Source organism: Blennius ocellaris (assembly GCF_963422515.1).
Source record: "Blennius ocellaris genome assembly, chromosome: 15".
Lineage (NCBI taxonomy): Eukaryota > Metazoa > Chordata > Actinopteri > Blenniiformes > Blenniidae > Blennius > Blennius ocellaris.
The window spans coordinates 8,902,429-8,925,270 of record NC_137664.1 but is presented as its reverse complement, the minus strand read 5'-3'; the positions used below and the strand labels follow the sequence as shown (position 1 = coordinate 8,925,270).

The window sequence follows — 22,842 nt, the reverse complement described above, 5'->3', positions numbered from 1 at the left end:
GTGTTCTCCATCAGCTCACCCCCACACTCTCATCTCCTACACTCCCGTTTTTATCGCTGTCTTCCTTTCTCTGCCTCCCCCCTCTTCCTCCCACTCAATTGTCCCCTGAATCTGTCCCTGCTTTCTGTCTAATTATGGCCTGCCACGGCGGAACAGAATGGAGCAGGTCTGGCTGAGAACTGGAGTTGAGCTCAGAGAGCCACCTCTGCTTCTAGACGCACAATCAATCCTCATTATAGCTGACTCTCCTGCTTTCGCCTCTTCACGTCTGCATGTTAAAGCTGCACACACCTTCGTCTGCCAGCTTGTGGAAATCGATGCACTACATTATTGCATCCGTGTTGCATGCGTAATTCATGGTCAGTACACAACAGAAGACAATTATTTAAAAGGATCCTAATCCCACTGGCTACTTTCAGGTGTGTGTGTGGGAGTGTGTGTGTGTGGGTGGGGGTGTGGGTGGGGGTGTGGGTGGGGGTGTGGGTGGGGTGAGGGGCGCTTATGACCGCAATATATACACATTAAAAAAAAAAAAAAAAAAAAAAAAAAAGAACCACACAGGGAGCAAAGTTATTTATAAGATAAGAACTTGTTTCCAAAGCAGGGCACAGAAGATGGAATATAAAATGCTACCACATGCAGTTCTGTTACAGATGGTTAGCCCAGATTGGAGGTGGAATCTCAGTTCCCAATCGGCTTGTGATATCACTCTGGGTTTGCTGCTTCAAATCTGCTCTTGAAAACTCTGTCGAAACAGGTCATCATAAGAACAATGGTGTTTGTCTAAAAACAATATTTGGTTTCCTTGGATCCAGAAGCACCAGTTTTGACCACTAAGGACCTAAAAGCCCCTCTATTTCACATAGGAGCCTATTTTATGAATGTTTATCACTTTTTCTGGAATTTGAAATGTGTCCAATAGTGCAGAAGAGACACTTTTCTTATCATGAAGCTTGACTAATTCATATGCATTAAAGATTAAACTGTCTTGCTCAGCACCTTGTATTAATGTATTTTACAGGATTCACAATACTTTCAGGGGAATACACTTTGCTCATTTCCACTTGGAAGTGCGGCAGAATATAAACTCATGGGGAGATGCAGATCAGTCCCGTCTCAGGCGACGTCTCCCGTAAAGCAAAGATGGTGATTAAAGCTTTGAGACCTGCTGACTGAAGTGGTCAATTGCACATTTACCGAACTTACAGTAGACATGATTTCCTGTAAACCTGCATCTGTTACATGATGTTTTATTTATTTTCCAGTGTTATCTTGTTTATGTCCACGTCCTTGATGGATTTTCAGTCACTTACTGAGCTGCTGTCATGCCATCGAACTGTACGTGCATCTATGTTCACGCGAAGAGACGCACAGTTAGTCGTTGTGATGCCGGCTAATCATATGCCGCCAGTATCAGCAGTGAAACCCGTCACATAATCTTTGCCATGCGTTACACTGGACTGATTTCATTAGAACTCCGTGGCACTAGCTAAGCTGCTTTGAATGTTCTTGACTCCTGCATTCTGAGTCTGCAAGTCTACATTTTGTTGTCTCAGCTCAGCTTAGCTGTTGACCAGTCAGATCTCTGGCTCGGTTTCGCCTGACATGGACACTGTGTACTGTTTGTAGATTAAAGTCAATACAATGCAGCCAGTGTTATTTCTTAAGCTTCTTAGCCACTAATTTTGCACTTTTATAAATTCTCCTCCAATAAATTTTGACCAAAATGTGACGCACTTACTGTATTTCTCGATTTTATTTGCCAAGTGAAATGAAAAAGCAGACTGTACAGCCTCATGTCCATTATGACGGCAGCACTCGGCTGTATTGAGATTATTCTTGGTGCTATTTATTTTTTGGGGCCATTTTTAGAACGGGATGGAAACTTGCATCACTTCATGATCTTATCTGTAATACCACGAGTACATGATAGAATTTCTGAGCACAGTTGTCACACCACGGGGAGGCTGGTTAACATTTCTTGAACTGTGCTGGCCAATTCATTACTGCCTGTTGTTTTTTTTTGTAATCTCATCAAAGATTATTCATTTTTCCATAGTCTCTGCAATTTTCTTTGTGCGTCTTCCACAGCGGAGCGTGGCAATCAAGGCGTTATCTGGTCATGGTGGCGTCTGTCCGTCTATCTTGCAGACGCATTGTTCAACACGCACTGACCAAAGAACGGCTCATGATCGCATCTTTGTTCTGAAACTACGGCTTCTGCATTTGGAGCAAATCGTCTGATGAGACTGAACATTTTGATGTTGCGATCTAGAGCAGAGATGAAAGGGTCTTTTTCAGAACAAATACGTCTTTGCTGTACATTTGTCTTTGATCGCTAGTACCGAAGTTGAAGATTTTTTTTTAACCTAAACTGGTGAGCATTTTTAAGGCACAAGTATCACATTGATTTGAGGCATTTGTTGATGTCTGTGAAAAGAGCCGTTTAAATACAACTTACTGGCAGACGTGACTGGATTTTGATTTAGAAACTGATATGCTCGATTCAAAATCTATTTTTAACCTTATTTCTTGATTAATCTTTTGAAAATCTGACATCTTTTTCATTGCTTTGGGGGTTTTTTGGGGGGTTTTTTCAGATCAGTTTAGTTCCGAGTAGCCACAAACTGAGAATATGAGCAATCTAAAAAAATGTAGTTTGTTTGATTAAAGTGAGCCATTCCCATACATTGGCTTTAATTTGCCAACTGATGTGATCAAGGGTGTTAAGAATGTGTGTACTTCATGAAGAAACTCTGAACTGAAACTCATGAAGACTCTGCTCATGCCCATGTGTTTGATTCGGGTGACAAAGAAAATGACTGTTACGTATTTAATACTTAATACCAATTGAGCACAAATACAATACAGAAGATTATTTCTTATTTTAACACCAGTGTTCATATGAAAAACAAACTCACGAGATATAGTGTTTTAAATAGTGAACCTTTTATGTACTAGCATGTGGATTTGATTGCACTCAACTGTATATCAATCATTACGTTGGGTCAAGCGATAAAGGCTGGCCCGAATTAAACACGCTGTGGTATACTGTGGCGATCCTGGAAAGGAGCAGCTGTAACATACACTCATCTTGGCTACAGCCATGCATTCGCTAAACCTTTTATTCACTGTGACACTGTTGGTATTTTAACTTATTTTGACACAAATAGCCAGCCATATTTCCTGAATATATTTCCCATGTCAAACTATTTTCTCGGAATATATTCTAGGTTTCAGCCGTTGTGACTACAACGCATTTGTGCACGCATGTTCCTATTCTTTACCGGTTTGTGGTGCATTGTTTCGCTGCCTGCTTAGTATGGGGAACTTTGTAAATAACTCATCATGTTAGTCATTCAACCGGCTACATCCTTCTCTCTAGATTCCTATACCACTCTCCTCCTATACTGTCACCTGTCACTCGTCCCAGCCCCTAGAGTAGGCACAGGTCACATTGGAGTTTGCAATGTGACCTGATCTCCAACTCGCAAGATCACCTCTGGTTCTCGATATTGGCTGGCATCCCCCCCCCCCCCCCCCCCCCCCAGCCTCCTTCCTTTCCTTCTGTCATTTTTCCCCTCTCGTTCCCCTTGATGGTCTTTCTATCAGGACATAATTATAAAAAAAAAAAAAAACACCATAATAAGTAAAATCAGTGTTGTGGGAAACCAATTAACCTTTACATCCTTCTTCTTCTCCCTCCAGGCCCAAGATCTAAATGTGATTGAGGAGGTTATCCGCATGATGCTGGAAATCATCAACTCCTGCCTGTGCAACTCTCTACACCACAATCCCAACTTGGTGTACGCGCTACTCTACAAGAGGGAGCTCTTCGAGCAATTCCGGACGCATCCGTCCTTCCAGGACATCATGCAGAACCTGGATACGGTCAGTTGGCTTTGTTCCTCCCAACATTCATGCAGAATCCGTGACTTAAAATTGTGTTGCATCACTTTATCGTGGTCTCTTGATGAGACTGTCTTGTCCAAGAACATTGTGAACTGATAAAGCCATGTGGATTTGGGGGCGAAACAAACACCATCCAAGACACATGACCAAGTAACGTTGGCCAGGTTCAATTTGCTTTGCGATGTCTTCTACTTGGACGAATGAGAAGATGCAGAGACGTGACATGTGCTTTGAAGCTTGATGGAAGTGAAGTGGACCTCAAATAAAACTATTCAGCTATTCAGTTGAACCAGAGCAAAAAAAAAGATTCAGATTCACCTATGAGTGTGATGACATGTGCCACACAAATCATCAAAATCGTTATTGCACCTGAAAGGAAGTGCTTCACGCTGCAGTAAATACAATATGCACAATATGTATCATATGCAGACAAACTTCCGCAATAAGACAGCTGTCAGGGGAAAAGATGCTCCTGAAACCTGGCGATTTTATTCTGGAGACTCCTGTAACGCCTCCCAGAGGCTCAGAGATTTAAATCAACCCAGTATAAGATCTGACAGACGCTGGAATCCCTGTCACCTTGCAGAATGCCTTTGTTTGTGTGTACAATGGTGGCATTCCTGCCTTTGTTTTCGTTCACTTATACACTTTGAAAACAATTAAGAGCTCTGCTGGTAAAAATACACAATAATCTCATGAGTACATCAAGGTTCAATACACAGCTCTGATGTGTCGCATTATAAAGTTGTAAAAGTGTTTAATAGGCCATCTGTTCACATGTTTCGGGAGAATTAGAAATGCTGGACGCAGCATAACCAGGAAGATAATGTTTCTCAATGTTTTTCTTGTTTGATCTAAACAGGTTTGACTAATGGCTCTTTATTGCATGCTGTTAGTTGATTTATTAGATTTACTGCATAGATTCTAAAGATTTTCTGTCAATGTCGCTCCTCTCTGCTGGAGAGGGTTAAGAGAATTCAGACTGCTCTGCAACACGTGTGAAGTGCATCATTAAGCCAGTGTGCAGTTTGAGTGAATGGCACACTTGGCCCTGTGAACTTAAGTAGTATCGATGAATTAATCAGGCCCTTTGTGCCAAGAGGCTCCATCTCAAAAATTCATTGAGAGTGTGCGGTTCATAGGGAGGAAGGGACAGTGAAAGAGAAAGCTGTCATTCATGCCCGTATTAGTCATGTCGAGGAGGAAAGGAAGCTTTGGTGTGCATGAGTGTGTATGTGCAAGGGATGGGGGTTGCTGCATACATTGCCACGGGCTTTGCTGTTATCCATAAGTATGAGGGAGGCATGCTAGCTAGAATCCCTCGGTTAAGTCAGCCTCCCTAAGGCTATTCTCCGAAGCCTTCCCCGCACTCACAAATCCATGTGTGTGAGCACAAGATTCAGGATGAGAGGCTGCTTTTTTGCTCCTCTAAATTAACCCCATATGGGAGGCCTTCAGAGTTAATGAAGAGATTAGTATTAAATAGATGTACACACGCACACGCACAGACAGACAGACACACACACACACACACACACACACACACACACACACACACACACACACACACACACACACACACACACACACACACACACACACACACACACACACACACTCAAGCTCGCATGCGCTGTGGTGTGTTGAATTCTCTAAAGCAACCATGGGGCATGAGCAGGAAAAACATTGCCTGTAGAAGCATTTTCCACTGTTGGTTTGACAAAAAAAACACACAAAAAAACCAACATTAAAAACAATCTAGTAAAACCTAAAGCTTTTTAATTATCAAACATCAAACATTTCTCCGGGGAAGACCCGGGCACTGCAGTGAAAGCACAAAATACTCTTTGCTTGATTTCATGTTTGAGCTTAAACCCAGAAGGCATCAGATAATTTGAGCTCCACTGAAGTGCTTGTTTCAAGTGAGATAAAACATGTTGAAGAAGCCCGATGTTGAATTTGTAATTTGTATCCTATGACTAAAAGAGCATGATTCATATTTGTTTTTGTTTAGTTTTTTTTTTACTTATTTACTTACTTATTTGCAAGTGTTCCACATTTTGCCACTATGCTTTAAAAAAAATATGTATATATTTATATATATAATTACATTAAACGCTGCTCCTTTTCAGAGTGACATACTGTTGCTAGGACACATGACAGCCCATGCATACATCTAATTGGCTGTTGGCAGATTTTACAAAATGTTGTCTGAAAGCAAACATATCAAAACAAACTTGTTAAAGAGTAGTTATGTAGGCTTAACAAGGATTACTCTCAGACGTTATGTTGTTCAGAGCTCTGAATGTTCATCAGTGTTATTGTTTACAGAGTTCCCCCCTCTCTATGGTCCTGACATGTAGCATGATGCCACTTTGTTCTTGGATCTCCATATTACACCCAGTGTCATCATATTGGGTGTGGCTGCTGCAATATTAATGTGACAGCTCCAAACTGTGGGATTAGAGGAGTCACAGAGCTTTGTGATTGTACTTGGTGTTCACATGAAACCCCAATGGGTTCTGGGTCCTGCGTGTGCAGTTCGCAACAGGAGAAACATTAAATTCTGCTGCGAATTCTCATATTCCTGACTAATTCTTAGAAGTACAGTCAGAAAAAATGGTAAATGTTTCATGCAGGACATCAACAAGTATATCTATTTAGAATACAAATATTTGTCTTCTACAAATATCTGTACTTAAATGTTAGTATTTGTTCATTGGTGGATATTTGACATTTTTCAGAATCTAGAACGTTACTTCTTTAGTTTTCTTTTACTGGATGTTCCTCTTTATTGAATGGATTTTACCATTGGAAAATAAGAAAGTAAACCTAATTTCTAGTGCAAAATAATCACAGTAATTTATCTTACAGTCATTATTTTTGCTTCACTTGTTTTACTACAAAGAGATGAGAAAGGGTGGAGAACTCTGATTGTAGTTGAGATTACTTTACGATTATTTTAATGACTTTTCATTGTTATTCTAAGCTTTTACACAACAAAAAAACTTTATGGTTTCAAACATTTCTTCTATTTTAATCCAAGTTTAGACATTTAAAACAGGAATTGATGACACATTAACACAAATAAAAGACTGCGTGTGTCTCCTGGTGTATCCATTTCTCTTCCGACACGAAAAGACAAAAACAATGTAAGCAATGAAGCTTGACTCAACAGACAACAGACCCCGACCACAAAGAAAATGTGCTTTAATGATGTCAGTTTCAATAACGGGTATTTTCTAATGTCACAGTTCCCAAATTTGTGATAGTTTGTTTCTTCCTCTGCGACCTTTAGGTGATCGGCTTCTTCAGTCAGCGTCTGGAGCAAGCTGGAAGCGACCTTTCCGTCGAGAGGGTTCAGGAGGTCATCATGAAAGGAGCCCAGGCGCTGCCGACAGACAGGCTGAAGGTAATTGACGCGCACACAGTCGCACAGTCGATGGAGCGGGAGAGAGCGGAGACGAGCAGGCTTGAAACATGAGGCTGTCTGAAGACAAAAGAAGTGGCACTCATTGGACGGCAAGATGCATGTGCAGTTGGTACAATGTGTTGTCAAAGACTGCAGGCTTTGGTAAATTGGTCCTGGGGATATTGAAGTCAGAGAATTCGTTTTTGTGGACAGGTGAATGAGGGAAAGGTTCGGGATAAGAGTTTGGACTGGGGCGAGAGAAAAGATGGAAGGACCCATCGGGACTTCAAACAAAAGGCCAAAGCCCAATTCTCATTAGCATTAATGCCCATCTTCATTCCATCTCTGCTGGCCTGCTCCACACGAACATGTAATGACATTTCAAGGAGATGGGACGGGGGGCTAGAGGGCACTTTGTCATGGGCACATAAGATCGGAGAGGGGGGGTGGGGGCGACATAAATCTGCCTCCCTGCCTCGTTACCCAACACTCCTGGCGGGTTCGCTAACCCCTCCCCTCCGAATGCTCCTCCATTAATCAGTGAGGAAATATGTAACCAGCAGTCTCCACACTCCACTCCTCACCAGCACAGAAGCTCTTAATTGCATGTTTCATCATGTGTTTCATGTTCTATACTTGGCGGCTGGCTGCAAGGCATTTGTCTCGCGAGCCGATGTGGAAGAGGGATGGCGCACAGCCGCGAGTCCATGTGCTCTCTGTCTCACTCTCAAGTCAGCACCTCGGAGCGCTAATGTAGCGGTCGAGCGTCGCGCTGGAGAATTACACGTGGAGCCGTGTGGATAACCCTCTCGCGTCCTTCAGGAAAGTGCCGTACCTGTAGCTCATGCCGTCAGAGGGAACGTGCGTGTGCGCGCCGCTCGCGAGTCCGTGTCTCCGTGATGACTATCTGTCATCAGATTTGTGTGTCAGCGTCACTATGTTTGGTCACGAGCGGGCAGCCGGTCTTTGCCTCGGTGCAGAGAAGCGCCACGGAGTCTCACGGTGACTCCCCGCCATCTGAGTGCTTTTCCAGCTCTGCAGGGTGACGCGAAGCGAAAAGAAAATCTGGGCAATGCTTCCTCTGGGAGGAAGTCACCGCCGTTTGATGGTACCATCGCTCAAACATACAACTGTCTCTCCACCTTGTGCGTCCCCTCATCTCATGAGCTCATTGTGCCATTCAGCCCCCAACGTGGAAATCCATAGGTTAGATTAATGTTATGTGGAATCACCAATAAGTTGGTAATTACTCATCAAAAGAGTATGGGTGTCTCAATCAGCCGAGCTGCGAGGGGGAAGGGGGGTGGCGGCCAGATACAAAGATGTAAGGATATTTGTTTCTCTCTGGAAAAACAAGTCGGGCCCATGTTATACAACTCCCACTGTCATTTGTTGGTGACTTTGTCTCCTGTGGTCATTTTCTGTGATTGAATATTTATGTTGTGCCCCAGCCTCGGAGCAACTGGAGCACAACATGAAATTGCCATCACTCCACTGGTCCAAACAGCCACAACAAACTAGTACTCAGTGCAAAAGTGAATTTATTTACAAGGTGCTCGAGTGTTCAACAAACAAATTAGGAATCATTAACAAATTAATCCAAGAGTGAGCTCGACTCCAAAAAGCAACAAACCAAAAATCACGCTTTTCTTTCTGGGTTCAAACTTGCCTAACAAATAACATGAAAACATACACAAAGTATTTCCTTCCTACCTATAATAAACAAGAGAAAAAGATTGAACTCAAAAGCTGCAGCTCACTCCAGCAAAAGTACACACTGCACTCTGGCTGTTTGGCAGAATGAAAGATGGCTCCGCCCCTCCGATCCAAGCTCTGCCACCTGGCGACGTCACCCTTCCTCCTTGTGAAGCAGATTTAACTGGTGGAAGTGCATCACTGAGTTTTGGCAGCTGGTGATGATGTCACCAGTTCACCTTTTTTTCCCACCAGAACACTTGTGGATGAATACTGACTGAAATAGACCTGGAACATCCAACAAGAACTGCAGTTTTGGAGATGGTTTGATCCATCACTAATCGCCTCTTGTCAAGCTTGTTCATATTTCTACACTTTGCCCATTTATTTGTCTCCTCACGCTTAAAAATAGTCACTTTCCATATATTATATCCAACTGGATACTCCAAGTTCCTCAACTTTACCTCATAATGTTATTAGCAAATTGGTTTATGTTGCAGGTATTCAATTCATGTCATCCTATATTAACAACCAAAACTGAAACTTTTTGAGAAGACTATTTACAATCCAAAAATACCAGCATTGTTATGTTTTGAATAGATAACCATCCAAGAAGTACCCAGACTGCTTTGCAATAGGAATTTCAAAACCTGATTGACAATAAATTGGGCCTTACTTTTCATTTTATCATATTGTGATGCAGCATAACCTGTAACCCAGTATAATGATTGCAGTGCTGGGTGCCACATAATTTACTTCCTCCCACATACATTTCCTACCGATGTATTTAATTGTTAAGGGTTTTTTAAAAAGTTCTTTCGCATGCAAAACATATTGACACATCCAACTCGACACATGAAAGTGTTAATTCAGGTCTTAATTTAAAATACATTTGTATACCAGTCTTTGCTTGAACCCGACTTGCCACATGTCGACTAAACCAATTTGTTGAGATATTGCTGACAGATCCGTGTTGTTGTAGGTGGGGGGGGGGACATCATAGGCATGGGACGACAAAAGATCTGTTTACCTAAAGGGCTTGAAAGCATTTACACAAAGACGCAGACATGGAAATTAGTTCCCAGCTGAAAGAAAGGGTTAAAAGGAAGGTGGTAAATAACCCCAGAGACGACCCTCCTTGCCTCCTCACTTAACTGTCTGTCTGTCTGTCTGTCGTTCTTTGTGAATGTGTTTTTTCAGGGTGTGCGGGCTCGAGTGGCGCTCATGGGCAGCGCCTGTGGAATGTGTTGTTTCGCCTGTCCAGCTGAAATCTGCCTTATTGAGCAGCGATAGCTTACAGACTGCCTGGCTCCTGGGTGAACGACAGACAGGGGTGGGGAGGGGAGATTAGCAGCTGTTACCCGGCACCTTTGTCACCCTGATAGCTTGTTGCTGTTATTTCCCACACATTAAGAGCAAATATGCATTTTTGAAGACTGAAGCCTTATCCAGACCAAGGGAGTGGCTTCAGAAGACGTGTATGACATGATGTGAATGGGCAGGATGTTGACCTTCTTACTTTGGCATGTTAACATTCGTCACAAAGTATCCTTGGACTGATGTTCATTTGTGTTCATCTGGTTAAACACAAAAATAATAGATGAGTTATTAAAGTTTATATTTTATTTGTTTTCTGTATCCACTTTATTCAAAGTGGGGTCATGAAAAGCTGATCGCAGCAAATATATTCAGAAATAGGCAGAGTACACCAGTCCTTCCCATGGAGCATATATATACATATATGCACAGGAGAAACATGCAGATTCTGCAAAGAACCTTGAGAAATTTTTCGGTGTCATCCCAGATAGCCATTTCCCCATTAGACCCCAAGTGTTTTTCCCCCCAGATAAATGCTTCCCAAGACGCTTCCAATTTACATACCTTATTATACTACGTTAATTATTTGTAACATTTCAGTGACCGAGAATGAATAGTCATGTATTTTTACACACAATGACACCGACTCCCTTTGAAAAAGTAGCTCAACATTGGTTTAAAATCACGGCCCGGGGAAAGAAAGAAAAAAAAGCCCGGTCTCTCAGTCCCGATGTCCGACTCATATATACCACATCGGTCAAAAAAATGCATCATGAAGATGATTAAAATATAAAAAAATATTACATGCTCATTATCACATGAAACAACATGTTGAATGCGTCCGGTACTTCCGTCCTCCCAGTTGCCGCAAAGCTGTGCGTTCCATCCACCATCCATTCCCCCCACAGTGATGCAATGCCATCTTGAAGCTCCGCTTCCCTGAGAAGTCAAGTGGCTAGAGTAGTTTGGTTCATCCTCCAGTGATGATGGCAGGTTTGGGGTTGCAAGCTTTTATTTTCTCTTTGACCTGTGGCGTTGTATGCGCTTCCATCCTGTCCATCATAGGCGCACAGGGCTTCACGTGTTTTAAGAAGCTATGTGAATGCTTAATGTAGCATTTATTTTGTTTAAGGTAGCACAGTGTTGCGGACCACTAAGTGAACTTTCTGATGTCACGAGCAAAAGATTGTGCAGGCAACAAAAAGATTTTGAGTTGTTATCTGGCCACATTTAATATCTCTGTTTGCCACAAACCCGAAGACCTTTTAATTTACAATGATTGAAAGTTGAGACGAGCCGTGTCTTTCCCACACCTCTGTGTTGTTTTGAAACTTAGTAGTGCACTTTGTGTATATAAGGACAGTGAAGTTGAACTGAAATTATTTGTCTTTATCACAAGCTCATTGAGGTGAAATGTTTTGAATGGCCAGAGTACAGGCGTGAATTTTTTTCACGTCTTTTTTTTTTAATCAGAGATCTTGATGGTTGCAATTTGAAACGTAACCTCCTCATGTTTGTGTACGTACCTGCATGTCGCTGTGTGCGCGTGTTTGTGTGTATCAGGTTCATATTTGCTCCCCCGCTGCATTCTTCTGTGTCTGGCCGTGCTCGGACAGCGCAGCGGCGCGCAGAGGAAGAACGGGAACACAGAGTCCCGAGTGGAGATATGAGGCCAGCCAGTGAGTCTATGTTGAGGGGCGAGGGCCTGACCTGCCGGGACCTTTAACTAACTGATATGAGCCCGAGCCAACTGGGCCCAGACAGCAGCCAGACGGAGACCATAACAGAGGAGGGGAGGGAGACTGAAGGCAGCAGAGAACCAGACCAGATATGTACAGACAGGAAGCTTCGGTAAAGACAGACTAAAGGGACAGAGATGATATTAGAATGAGATGTGACAGTCTGGAAATGCTCCGATTCTTCTTTTTTTTCTTCTTCCAGAAAGCACTCAAGCCTGGAAAAGACATATTTTTGCCGTGAGGCATGTAGTGATATCCAAGACTTCCTATCATACCAAATCCCCCCCCGGTGTCTGTGTCCAATATAAAAGTCAGAGGAAAAATGGTGGTCGTTGTGATTGTGGGATCATTTTTCTGTCTTCTCATTTTGCGCTCACGGTTTAGTGAAACTGGTTTGATGCTCACTCGGGACTTGATGCTCCTGCCATGTAGGTTTATGATTTTTTTTTTTTTTCCTTCTCCACTAGGCACTTGTTTTGAGGAGCGTTTGTTTGGATAAATGATGTTTGTTTTAGCCACACAACTTGCATCATCTTTTCAGTCTCTGCGCAGCCTGTGAGATTACTTTACTCTTTTTCTGATATAACTGCACAGTAGCGGCTTCATTAACGCAACAATTCCACTTTTAGGAAATATGTCCATTTCATTTTTTGTGCCAAGAGGAAAATTCAAATATTAATAGATGCGTCATTTTAGGACCGTGTACTTGACCAGCAAGTTGGTTTAGCGTTCACCCTCCAAGTAAATCGTCGGCCATGTTTTCATACTGTACGGTTCAATTGTCAAGCCGTGACATGAGTGCGCAATCATAAAAAGAGGCAGCCTCCTCCGAGGCATATTATATGATAGATTATGTGATTATATGATCAATAAGTTGGTGGCAGTGGTTCACTGAACACTGTTTTATGATTCTTCCATCTTCTGTTTGTGATTGAAACAGTTGATTACAGGAGGCATTGTTATCTCTAGATATATGGTTTATTATTTTAACCAACACAGTCTGCATACAGTGTCTAGTCTGACAGGTGCTCAGAGAGACACGAGTGGTTTGGTTTGTGGTTTTTACTGACTGGGCCGTGTCTAGACATCGCTGCATTGATACGCTAAACCAGTTTACCATGTTATGCAGACGATGAGGAAAAAGGTGATGACATTTACATAGTCAAATCACAATATCTGTCTGAAAGTCTTGAGCATCACAACAAGCTTCTCTCACGCTACAGTTTCTTTATAACAACACATGTTGTCACATACTGTAAAATCAGATTTTGTAGCAAGGAACACTGTTGAACTACATTTGAAAAAATTAAAACTACTTGAAGGACTTGATGAATTTTTTTTTAAAGAAATACATGCTTACTTGGTGTATATAGTAGATCATCTGTTCTGAACAGCAATTTCCACATGGATGTACTATGATCAGCATGTTGGAAACTAAAATGAACTTTCTGTTCTGAGAAACAGTGATAAATATGATCATTTGTTAATGAATTAATCAAACTTGAGACGTTTAAATCCTCAGTCCTGTAATGTGAAAGCTGCTTCAAGAGTCCAGACTCTCTTTTGGAATACATCACTTGAGTATAGGCACGTCAAGATGTGACGTCACGGCATAGTATTATCCATCCTTCGATTTATCCAGCTGAGGATTTTGAAGGCTGAAGCTGATCATTGCAGGTGAGGACAGGGTACACCCTGGACATCACACACACACACACACACACACACACACACACACACACACACACACACACACACACACACACACACACACACACTCCGGACAATTCCGAGTGAACAGTTTTTCAAACCAGAGTACCCAGAGTAAATCCACACAGAAGAGCCCCCAAGCACGTCGTTATTACTATATTTGCTCTCCTTAACCTCAAATGTTATCTTGACGTCGTGCTGCTATGGAAACATGTTTGATTTTGCATTATATCCCAATGTCTTCAGTCTGATTGCAGAGACGCAACTGGGAAATTAAAGATTCTTTACCCCTCAACCTCTTCTTGATGGTCCGTGTTTGGAGCACTATTAACATATATTTGCACATTAATGAGGGAAATTGTAATTCTTTAGTGCTTTAAAAATAGAACAGTAATACCACAAATGCTGCTTTGAAGTATGCTGGTATAGCAGTATTTGCTGATTAATGCATTAATTATCCTAATTACCTTATTAGCATAACTGGTTATGTTTCATATATCACCACGATGAGAGCAGGACATTAATCCGATCTGCTGTCATCGTCTGTGTTGACCGAATTATGCTTGTAAATCAATATCGGTGCAAATAATAGCCTCTAATTGAAAATTTAAATCAAATAAAGCACCCCTTTTAATCCTTTGTGTGAGGATGTGAAAGTGGTGTGACGGTTGGGTAACTGTCACCATCAGTGTCATATAAACATTTGATCAGTCCAGGCTTTGAGACGGTCACCTACACACAAATACCAGTCGGATAATACAGGTCCTGCATTGTGTCTCCCAGTCACAATGGCCGTGGTGTGTGTGGTCTAGCCTCAGTAGCCCCGGCATATGGCCTGTGACCCCGTAGCCCCTCTGTCTGTGTCATTATGATACCGATAGTGAGGCTTTGAATAGAGCCAGTCAGGACTCAATAGACCGGACTGGGACCGTCGCATAAAGGCCCTCAGCGTCTGTCTTTCACCGCAGACTGATTACTGGCTGTGCACGCACATACATGCTTGTGAAGACAGGAAGATATAATGAGGCAGCGCTCTATTATTGATGCTCTTCTCCTGCTGCCTACCTGCTGTTAGGTGGGCTGCCAGGCGCCCGGTCCGTTCAGTGGTCTTGTGTTTGTCCAAGAATATGCTTTCAGAGATATTGAACTGCTTTCAGCGTCTTGGAGGATAGTCAGAATGTCAGGTTGTACACAATTGAGGATTGATGAGGATTGATATTGTGTCTCGTTTAAGTAAATGCCTTCTTGCCTTTGTTTTTCCTGTGGTGTCTTCAGAGTCGTATGCTGATACTGATTTGTTGTTAATCGTGCCGCTGTTGACCAATGTTGACACAAGTGGAGGAAGGTTTTTGTGGAACTTTCTGCCAATAGGCTCATGAAACAATAAAGCTCTTATTTCATTGGAGACTAAATATTATGTCAGGCAGGATTTGAGTTGCTTGAGAGTTTCTGTGTCTCACAGAAAGAAATTGTTCATGTCTGCGCATGTGTTGTAATTCTATTCTCAATTTGGCATAGCTTCATTAGTCTTACTTTTCAGATTAACTGGAATTTTCTAATGATTCATATATATATATATATATATATATATAAAGTAATTGTCATGCAAATGTTTAAACACAGGACTTTTTATATATTGTTTGCCACTAAGAGACCTAAACAGCCAGGTAAAAGCAGAGTGTATACGTAGCCTGTCCAGCAGCTCACTCAGTCTATTTAGATTTATATTTTATGCGCGCTTTAAACAAATGTGTCAAACATTTTCTCATTGTAACCTGTCAAACCTGGATCATTTCTGCTTTACCTTTCTAATTTATGTTGTTATAAATTGAAGCGTAAGTTGAGTCTTTGGACTTTTGATATTGAAGCAGGTCATGTTTGGCCTTGGGCTGTAATAATGAGCTATTTTCTACTCTATTCTGACATTTTATTGACACCTTTGTTTAATTGATCAACCAAACCTAATTCATTATGAAAATAATTGGCTGCTGCCTCGATGTCAATACAGCGGCTAGACTCGAGATGTCATTGGATCCGCGAGTCACGGGACTCATTCTGAGCTTTCTGCATGAAATGTCAAGACGGTCCAGATGTTAATTAGAAATTATTCAACTGTAGCTGTTAACCTTTGTGTATAGGTAGCACTGCTACTTTTAAACCTTTCACAATATTTCACTTTACAAGCAGGAGTTTTTTGTTTTTTTCTTAGAATTTTATTCAAGTCTGCAATCCCTTGTGCTCACATACAGTATTTACAGAAACGGTAACAGCTCATTTTCTATCAGTTGCGCAATTAAAAGGCGGCCTAAAAATAACATGAAACTTCTCAATGTTATAAAACTAATTGGAGCTGCAAGTGAAACTTAATTGAACCTGTGACATTTTCCAGCACAGTTGTAATCGGTGAGTCAACCAGGAGTGTAGAAAAGAGCACCAGGTGTGTGCCATGTGTCACAGTCTGTGGTAATAATGTAACAGCAGATTCTTAATCTTCTTTTTTCTTTCCTGCACAATCTGGAGCACTTAAAATAATTTTTCCCATAGCTCGACTCTGGTGAACTGCTACAAAGTGCTCAGTCCTGAAATGAGCCTTTCAAGCTCGTGTATGTGTCATTTTAAAGTGGACCTTCTCACATTTGACGCAAAAATACAAGATCAGATCTTCAGTGAAAGCATTATGGGATGTGGGTTTTTTTTTTTTTTTTTAATTTCCAAATTAAAGCCACGGAGAAGAAAGGAAAACCGTTGGATAGTAAAAAAATGTTTTACACAGGTGTACATAGATTCAATAACTGGAGTCCTGGTACACTCAGCTTGATGTTTAATCGTAGTTTTTTCTTGCCTTGACTACAGATTTTATAAGAAAATGGACGACATGACACAGTACAAACATGAGGAATAGCAGTTGTCATGAAGAAGTGACTGTGATTTTGAGGCTGAATCAAAACACGTTTTTGTTGTGGCTGTCAAACGTTGTATTCTGCTTCAGTGAGTTAAAACACTTCTGTACGAACTGTGAAGTGCACCTAGATGATTTAATTTAGTGTTTCTGTTCAGCGAACATGGACAGGGTTGGATTCATGAGGTGTACTGTAAAGACTGGGCCACCCTGTCTGGAAGCAAGCAGAGGATTTGGGCTTCTTTTGTGAGTTATTTCTGTCGTTGCTTGGAATTGGTGGATCCAGGGTCTACAGTGAGATCCAGGGGTATTTTTCTTTACCCTCCAAACAAATTTCTTCAATGCTTCTTTCAACAGGTTCAGTCACTCTTGGGTGGGGTCAGCAGGACCGAACATATGTGATAAGATGACTGCTCAACATGTATTTAAAAAAAAAAAAAAAGCCTCAGCAGTTGCCTTTTGTTATCTTCTTTTTTGTTTTAATTGATCCATTTGGGCAGATTTGAGAATATCTTACATTTTGGATCTATCTCTCTATTCATCTCATCTCCTTTCCATTGTTGTCTCAATGAACCCATTTACAGTGTGATAAAGCACACTTATAAACGACACAAGTTGCACTTCCGCCATGCGGTTGGTCAGACGGGAACTCCGGCGCCTCCATTAGAAGGTGATGTCCTACTGTGGTGGTATTGTTATTGCCGGGCTGGATCGTAGCTGAAGTGCATTTACTTTCAGTTCTTTTCCCTCACGTCAACAGGCTTGTTCACATGTAACCTCAGTGCATCATGATCGTTTCAGGTACTTTGGAGAGAAGTACCTGGAAGCAAAGCTCCAAGTTTCCGAGGCACATATTTCGATAAATTTTGTCATTATAAATCAACTGACCAAAATACTACATATTTCACAATTTGTCGACTGAAGATAAAGTCCTCAGTCGATTTCTATAAATATTTGAGCGTTAACAAACGATAACTAATGTTTTTTAATAAAGTGTGTGATTTGCTAAAAAGTAGAACACTTTGAACATTACTGTGTATTGTCTATCACGTTGTATATGCATATGTTCGGGCTTGTCATTGATATAAATGTTTGATGCATTGTCATCATATTAGATATTGAGACATATTACTCAACACAGCTATCGAATCGCATCTGTTCTTTGCGATCAATTTTCCTCGATTTGTCCCGTTGCTCATGACGGCTGTTATGTCCTTCCAACTTCAAGCCTTCATGTGTTTTTCTTTCCTTTTCTATCCTTTGTTAAATCATGAAGATCTTTCTCTTGTTTTCCTTTTCTGTGCTTGCGAATAGAAGTTTCCTGAGCTCAAGTTCAAGTACGTGGAAGAAGACCAGCCAGAGGACTTCTTCATCCCGTACGTCTGGTCCCTCGTCTTCAACTCCGGAGTCGGCCTCCACTGGAGCCCGCACGGCATCGAGCTGTTCAGCATGGACTCCGGCTGAAAAACCCACAGCAGCAGACTGTGTGTCCTCATCCCCATTCAATAAAAGACTGGACTGGTCGTGTGGGTGTGTGTGTTTTAAGGGTGTGTATGTGTGTGTGTGTGTGTGTGTGTGTGTGTGTGTGTGTGTGTGTGTGTGTGTGTGTGTGTGTGTGTGTGTGTGTGTGTGTGTGTGTGTGTGTGTGTGTGTGTGTGTGTGTGTGTGTGTGTGTGTGTGTGTGTGTGTGTGTGTGTGTGTGTGTGTGTGTGTAAGTGTGTGCATTACCCTTTATAGTATGTGCACGCTGCTTTGAAAGTGCCTCGACCTTGTACAGGATGGTGTTTCTTTCTATGCCCCCCCCCCCCCCCCCCCCCCCCCCCTTCATATCATAGTAATCAGTCCTGTGCTTCAACACTGTGAAGCTCCCACTCGTGTACAGTCGGCCCTGTATTAAACACCTATTTAACATCGGAGCACCTGGGCCACAGCACACGCCGACTCCTGTCATCGCGAGGAGCTAAGGAAACGGGCGATGGATAATCCCTCGTTTTTTTTTTTTTTTTTGCCCCCCCCTCGCCTTGCTTACAAAGAAAAAGGTCAATTAAAACATATGCAGTGTTAGACTGCTTTGGTTCGTTCGTCGCTGCACTGAATGCTAAAATATTTCTCCGACTTAATATTCAAGGCCGACCCCACGTCTCCAAAGACACAACAGAAATTTAATTAAACATCCTTCATTATTCCGAGGTTTTTAATGCGATTATCCCGTGAATTTGTTTGCCACGTGATACTCCGTGAATGTAGGGGGGGGGGTTTGTGTAGCAAGTTTTGAAGAGAATTCATCGCCGTCAGAAGGTCTGTTTTGCTGAAAACGGTGAAGGCTGGATGTTAAAGGCATCTTGTCGGAGTCCAGTTTAATTAAAGCTTCATTGCGTTCCCTGGATAATATTAACCATCTGCATCACTCTGGTTTATGTGATTTCATTGTTGCTTCCAGCTCCTTTGTTTGACTTTAACCTGTCTTTGTCACGTTGATTTTTTTTATTTTTTTCCCTGATGGTAACCCTCGACATACACTGAAACTAGGACAGCCGTTAAACCTCCTGTCCTCATGTGCATAATTACAGTTGCCGCTTTACATTGTTACTTTTCTGCATGCTTAACTCGAGACTTAAGTTATTTATTTTCATGCATATTGGGGGTTTTTCTGTTTGTTTTTTTACATAAAATATATCTGGAACCTAGAAAATATACATGCTTGTAGTATTGAAACTACAGTAGACGGGGGGGGGGGGGGGGGGGGGATTGGTGGTACGACCCTTTGATGATTCCCAGGTGGGAAACTGGCTTTATATCATTACATGTTCTGTAATAGGAGTCATTTTATGGCAAAAAAAATAAATAAAAAATTCTTTGACGATGGGGGTTTAAATAAAAATATGAAACAAGAAAGTCTCAGTGTCGTGTGGTTATTGGAGAAGCTCTGCAGCAGCTCGGGGAGAATACTCACCTTCAAACAGATTTTTCATTTCATATCATTGTTATTAGAAACCTGCTAAGTCAGGTGATGCATCCTTATATAGGACTGCGACTGTCACACCAATGGTTGTTCAGTTACAGCTTGCTTTAGAATTTCTTTAGTCTTTTAAAGACTTTGTTTCGATAAAATATTAGTTTTTGAACTCCACTTGTAAACATTTTTTATCCTGTTTTTTTGGAAAACTAATGTAAATGTCAAAAGCATTAACAACCATCATTTGTTACTTCAATTCAAAATGTTGTTGGTCTTTATATACAGACTGCAACTGTTTAAAGTTTATAATTTTAATTCCTTTTTAACAAGTCATGAAATTGTCTGGTTTAATTTTCATTTTTCCTATCAATATTTTGTCAATGAATGACTTATTTATAGTGGATGTTCAGGTCCTGGAAAATAAAGTTTGTTTAGCCAGCACAGCCCCATGCCTTCATTTTTCTTTTCTATGCTAAACTGACCAGCAGCTGGCTCAATTCTCATATATATTTCACTAATATCTGAGCACCACATCATGTTTTAATTCCCATGAAAGCAAATGAAGATATCTTCCAAACATGCCTTATACAGTCTTATAGATTATTTGATTTAGCCCTGAAGATATTGAACTGCAATGAAGGAAAGATTAGAAAAATGTTTTTTTGTAGCAGGGTTGTTTTTTTTTTTTTTTTAATTTACCCTGACCTTTGAATTATGAAGCCTTTCAGATTTATCCAATGATTGGCTCCTTTCGCTCCTGTAGAATTGATATCTACAAGTCAAAGCAGATCACATACATTTGCTCACATCGCTTCAACAGAATTGGCAAATACACCAATATGTTTTTCCTATTTGGCCTTCCTCACTTGTTTTCTTGGCTCAATAAACCCACAGGGCCTATTTTTTTATTATTTTTTTTTTTTGTACCTCTGAGCAGCAAACAACACAAAAGAAATATCAGCCTTAAACCCCAACTGTCAAGCCCAGTTACGTCTGTGTCCCGGAAAATGATTACACTTGAGCGCTGAATGCGTCTCTCACGGCTTATCGTTGCCAGTTTTTGTCAGAGCTGCAGATGCAGCAGAAACGGAGGCAGGAAAAAAACCACTCGGAGGGGAAAAGTTTACAACACAATGGCACCCACTGTGTTGCTGGAGCTCCCACTTCCCAAGAGAATTTCATGCCTTTCGTCTCTATTGTATTGATTTTCATGCCTGAAATTCTCCTATTCTCAAGGACAATATAATGGATGCATTTGGATGTAAAGAATGGCTCATTTTCAGCACGGGGTCGTCGGTGGGTTACAGCGAGATTGCACGCTCGAGGAGACCGCGGCGCTGTCTCTCGCTCGCTCTCTTTGCTGCCACGCCGACTCTCACCTGCTTCCAGCCCTATTATCGTAGTGCCAGATGGTTGAGCCGGAGGTTTTCACAAAGTGACATGGCTCTCCTTGTTCCTTTATGGCTCTGGGGTCACCTTACCATCGGCTCCCATTTCAGGTGACAGCAGGAAGATGGATGGCGCAGGGGATTGTGGGATAGGTAGTTTTCTCTCTGGATGCCGGTACGTTTTTCCTCGAGGTCCAGGCGAGAGATTGTGTTGACTACCAGAAGCAGTGTGACACCGATTCGGAGGTCATACGCAGATCAGAGTCTGCTGAGTGATGTGGAAAGTGGGGCACCGGAGACCAGTTTGCCAAAGTATGAGTTTTCCCACCCCAAGCCCCCCCCCACCCCCACCCCACCCGCCCCTCCACCCTCCCCATGACACAGAACTCATTAATATGACAGATTACCATGATAACGTTGGGAGGTCGTCAGGCTCAGCGGTTTTAGGATGAGGTCACAGCGAGAAACGAGCTCGCTCGCAGCATGAGAACAACAGAGACTTCGATATAAATATAAAGAAATAAACAGACACCAGGCCACCTGCTGTCGCTGCTGCCTACAAAGCTTCACTGGCATGAAACAGAGTTTTTAAAAGCGCTGAACCACCCATAAAGAAACAAAAACAAATCTCCCGAAGGGGGTTTAAAGAAGAGACGAATGGACCATCAGGATGTTGACAACTGTGAGACACCAGATAATCAACATCGATCACCTGGAGCCAACAACCACGGCTTTACTGAGGAAATAGCTGATCTTTTTAAACTTCACACTGAGATTCTTAGCTTCTAATTGGAATATACTCAAGTGGTCTGACTTTGAGACTATAAATATTTGAAAAAACATTTTTACAAACGAAATCTTGCTATTCTGAAGACATGGTTCGATTATCTTTGAGAAAAATAGTAAAAACACAGAATGTTAACATTCTTTAAATACTGGAATAGGGTAAATACACCCACAGACATTGGCGCGTGCCAACAAACAGCAATCTGTGTAATCTTTGCCAAACATGTCGGATGTTTCCACGTTACATATATTCATCATTATATATTCAGTCTGAGGTCCGTGGTTTTCTTCAGTCTGTTCCCAGATCTCCTGCCTCACTGTTTTCTCTCCAGCTATCATCCGTCTGCTCCTCGCGGCGCCTCCTTACTGCCGTCATAAGCTTATGAATGACTTATTATCAACAGCGTCAAGTACCTGGACCAAGCTCCTCTTCCCCCCGATACAATCACAAAGTCACAAAGACTGACAGCAGTACTTTGATAATGACCATCGTACATAATAGAAACACTGTAGTTTGCAGCAAATGCGGCTCGTTGGTGTGTGTTTTTAGTACTGCCATGCACGCAGAGAACAGTATGAAATCATTCAAAGGTCCTTTTAGCCATCTGTCTTCATTGTATGGGTCCACCAAGGAGCTGGCTTATATCATAAGAGAGTCTCAGCATGTGATCCAGGTGACGATTTAGTAAATGTACACTTTAGGTAAATGTGAACACATTTCGGCCCAGCTCTGAAACTCACTTTTACCAAATATCAGAAGCATCCCATGCTTGAACACTTAATCTTAATCTTTGCCAATCTGATAAATAATGTTGGAATGTTTGTTTTTAGTGTTTGTTATTAGTGCTACTAATATGTTTGTTTGTTTTTGTTTTTAACTGCTTTAACTTTGGGTGCTTTGAAAGGCGCTGAAAATAAAATGTATTATTATTATAATTTTTTTTTTTTAATATATATATTTTTTTTATTATTATCATCATCATCATCTAAGTGCTGTTAAATACAAAAGAGTGAGCAGCACCAATGCT

General features: G+C 41.6%; 1 protein-coding gene across 2 annotated transcripts in view; it reads left to right on the top strand.

Moving 5' to 3' along the window:
* dym (dymeclin) overlaps positions 1–18,408 on the top strand; it is a 53,077-nt gene extending 34,669 nt beyond the window's left edge. The window contains exons 15-17 of one of the 2 annotated variants that reach the window (XM_080509731.1): positions 3,709–3,891; positions 7,211–7,324; positions 18,002–18,408. In XM_080509731.1, the coding sequence (XP_080365857.1) occupies positions 3,709–3,891; positions 7,211–7,324; positions 18,002–18,148 (444 nt within the window). In that variant the 3' untranslated portion in view covers positions 18,149–18,408. Of the gene's footprint in view, positions 1–3,708; positions 3,892–7,210; positions 7,325–17,998 lie in introns of both variants that reach the window. The other variant, XM_080509730.1, reaches the window with a different exon arrangement.
* Positions 18,409–22,842: the final 4,434 nt, after the last annotated feature.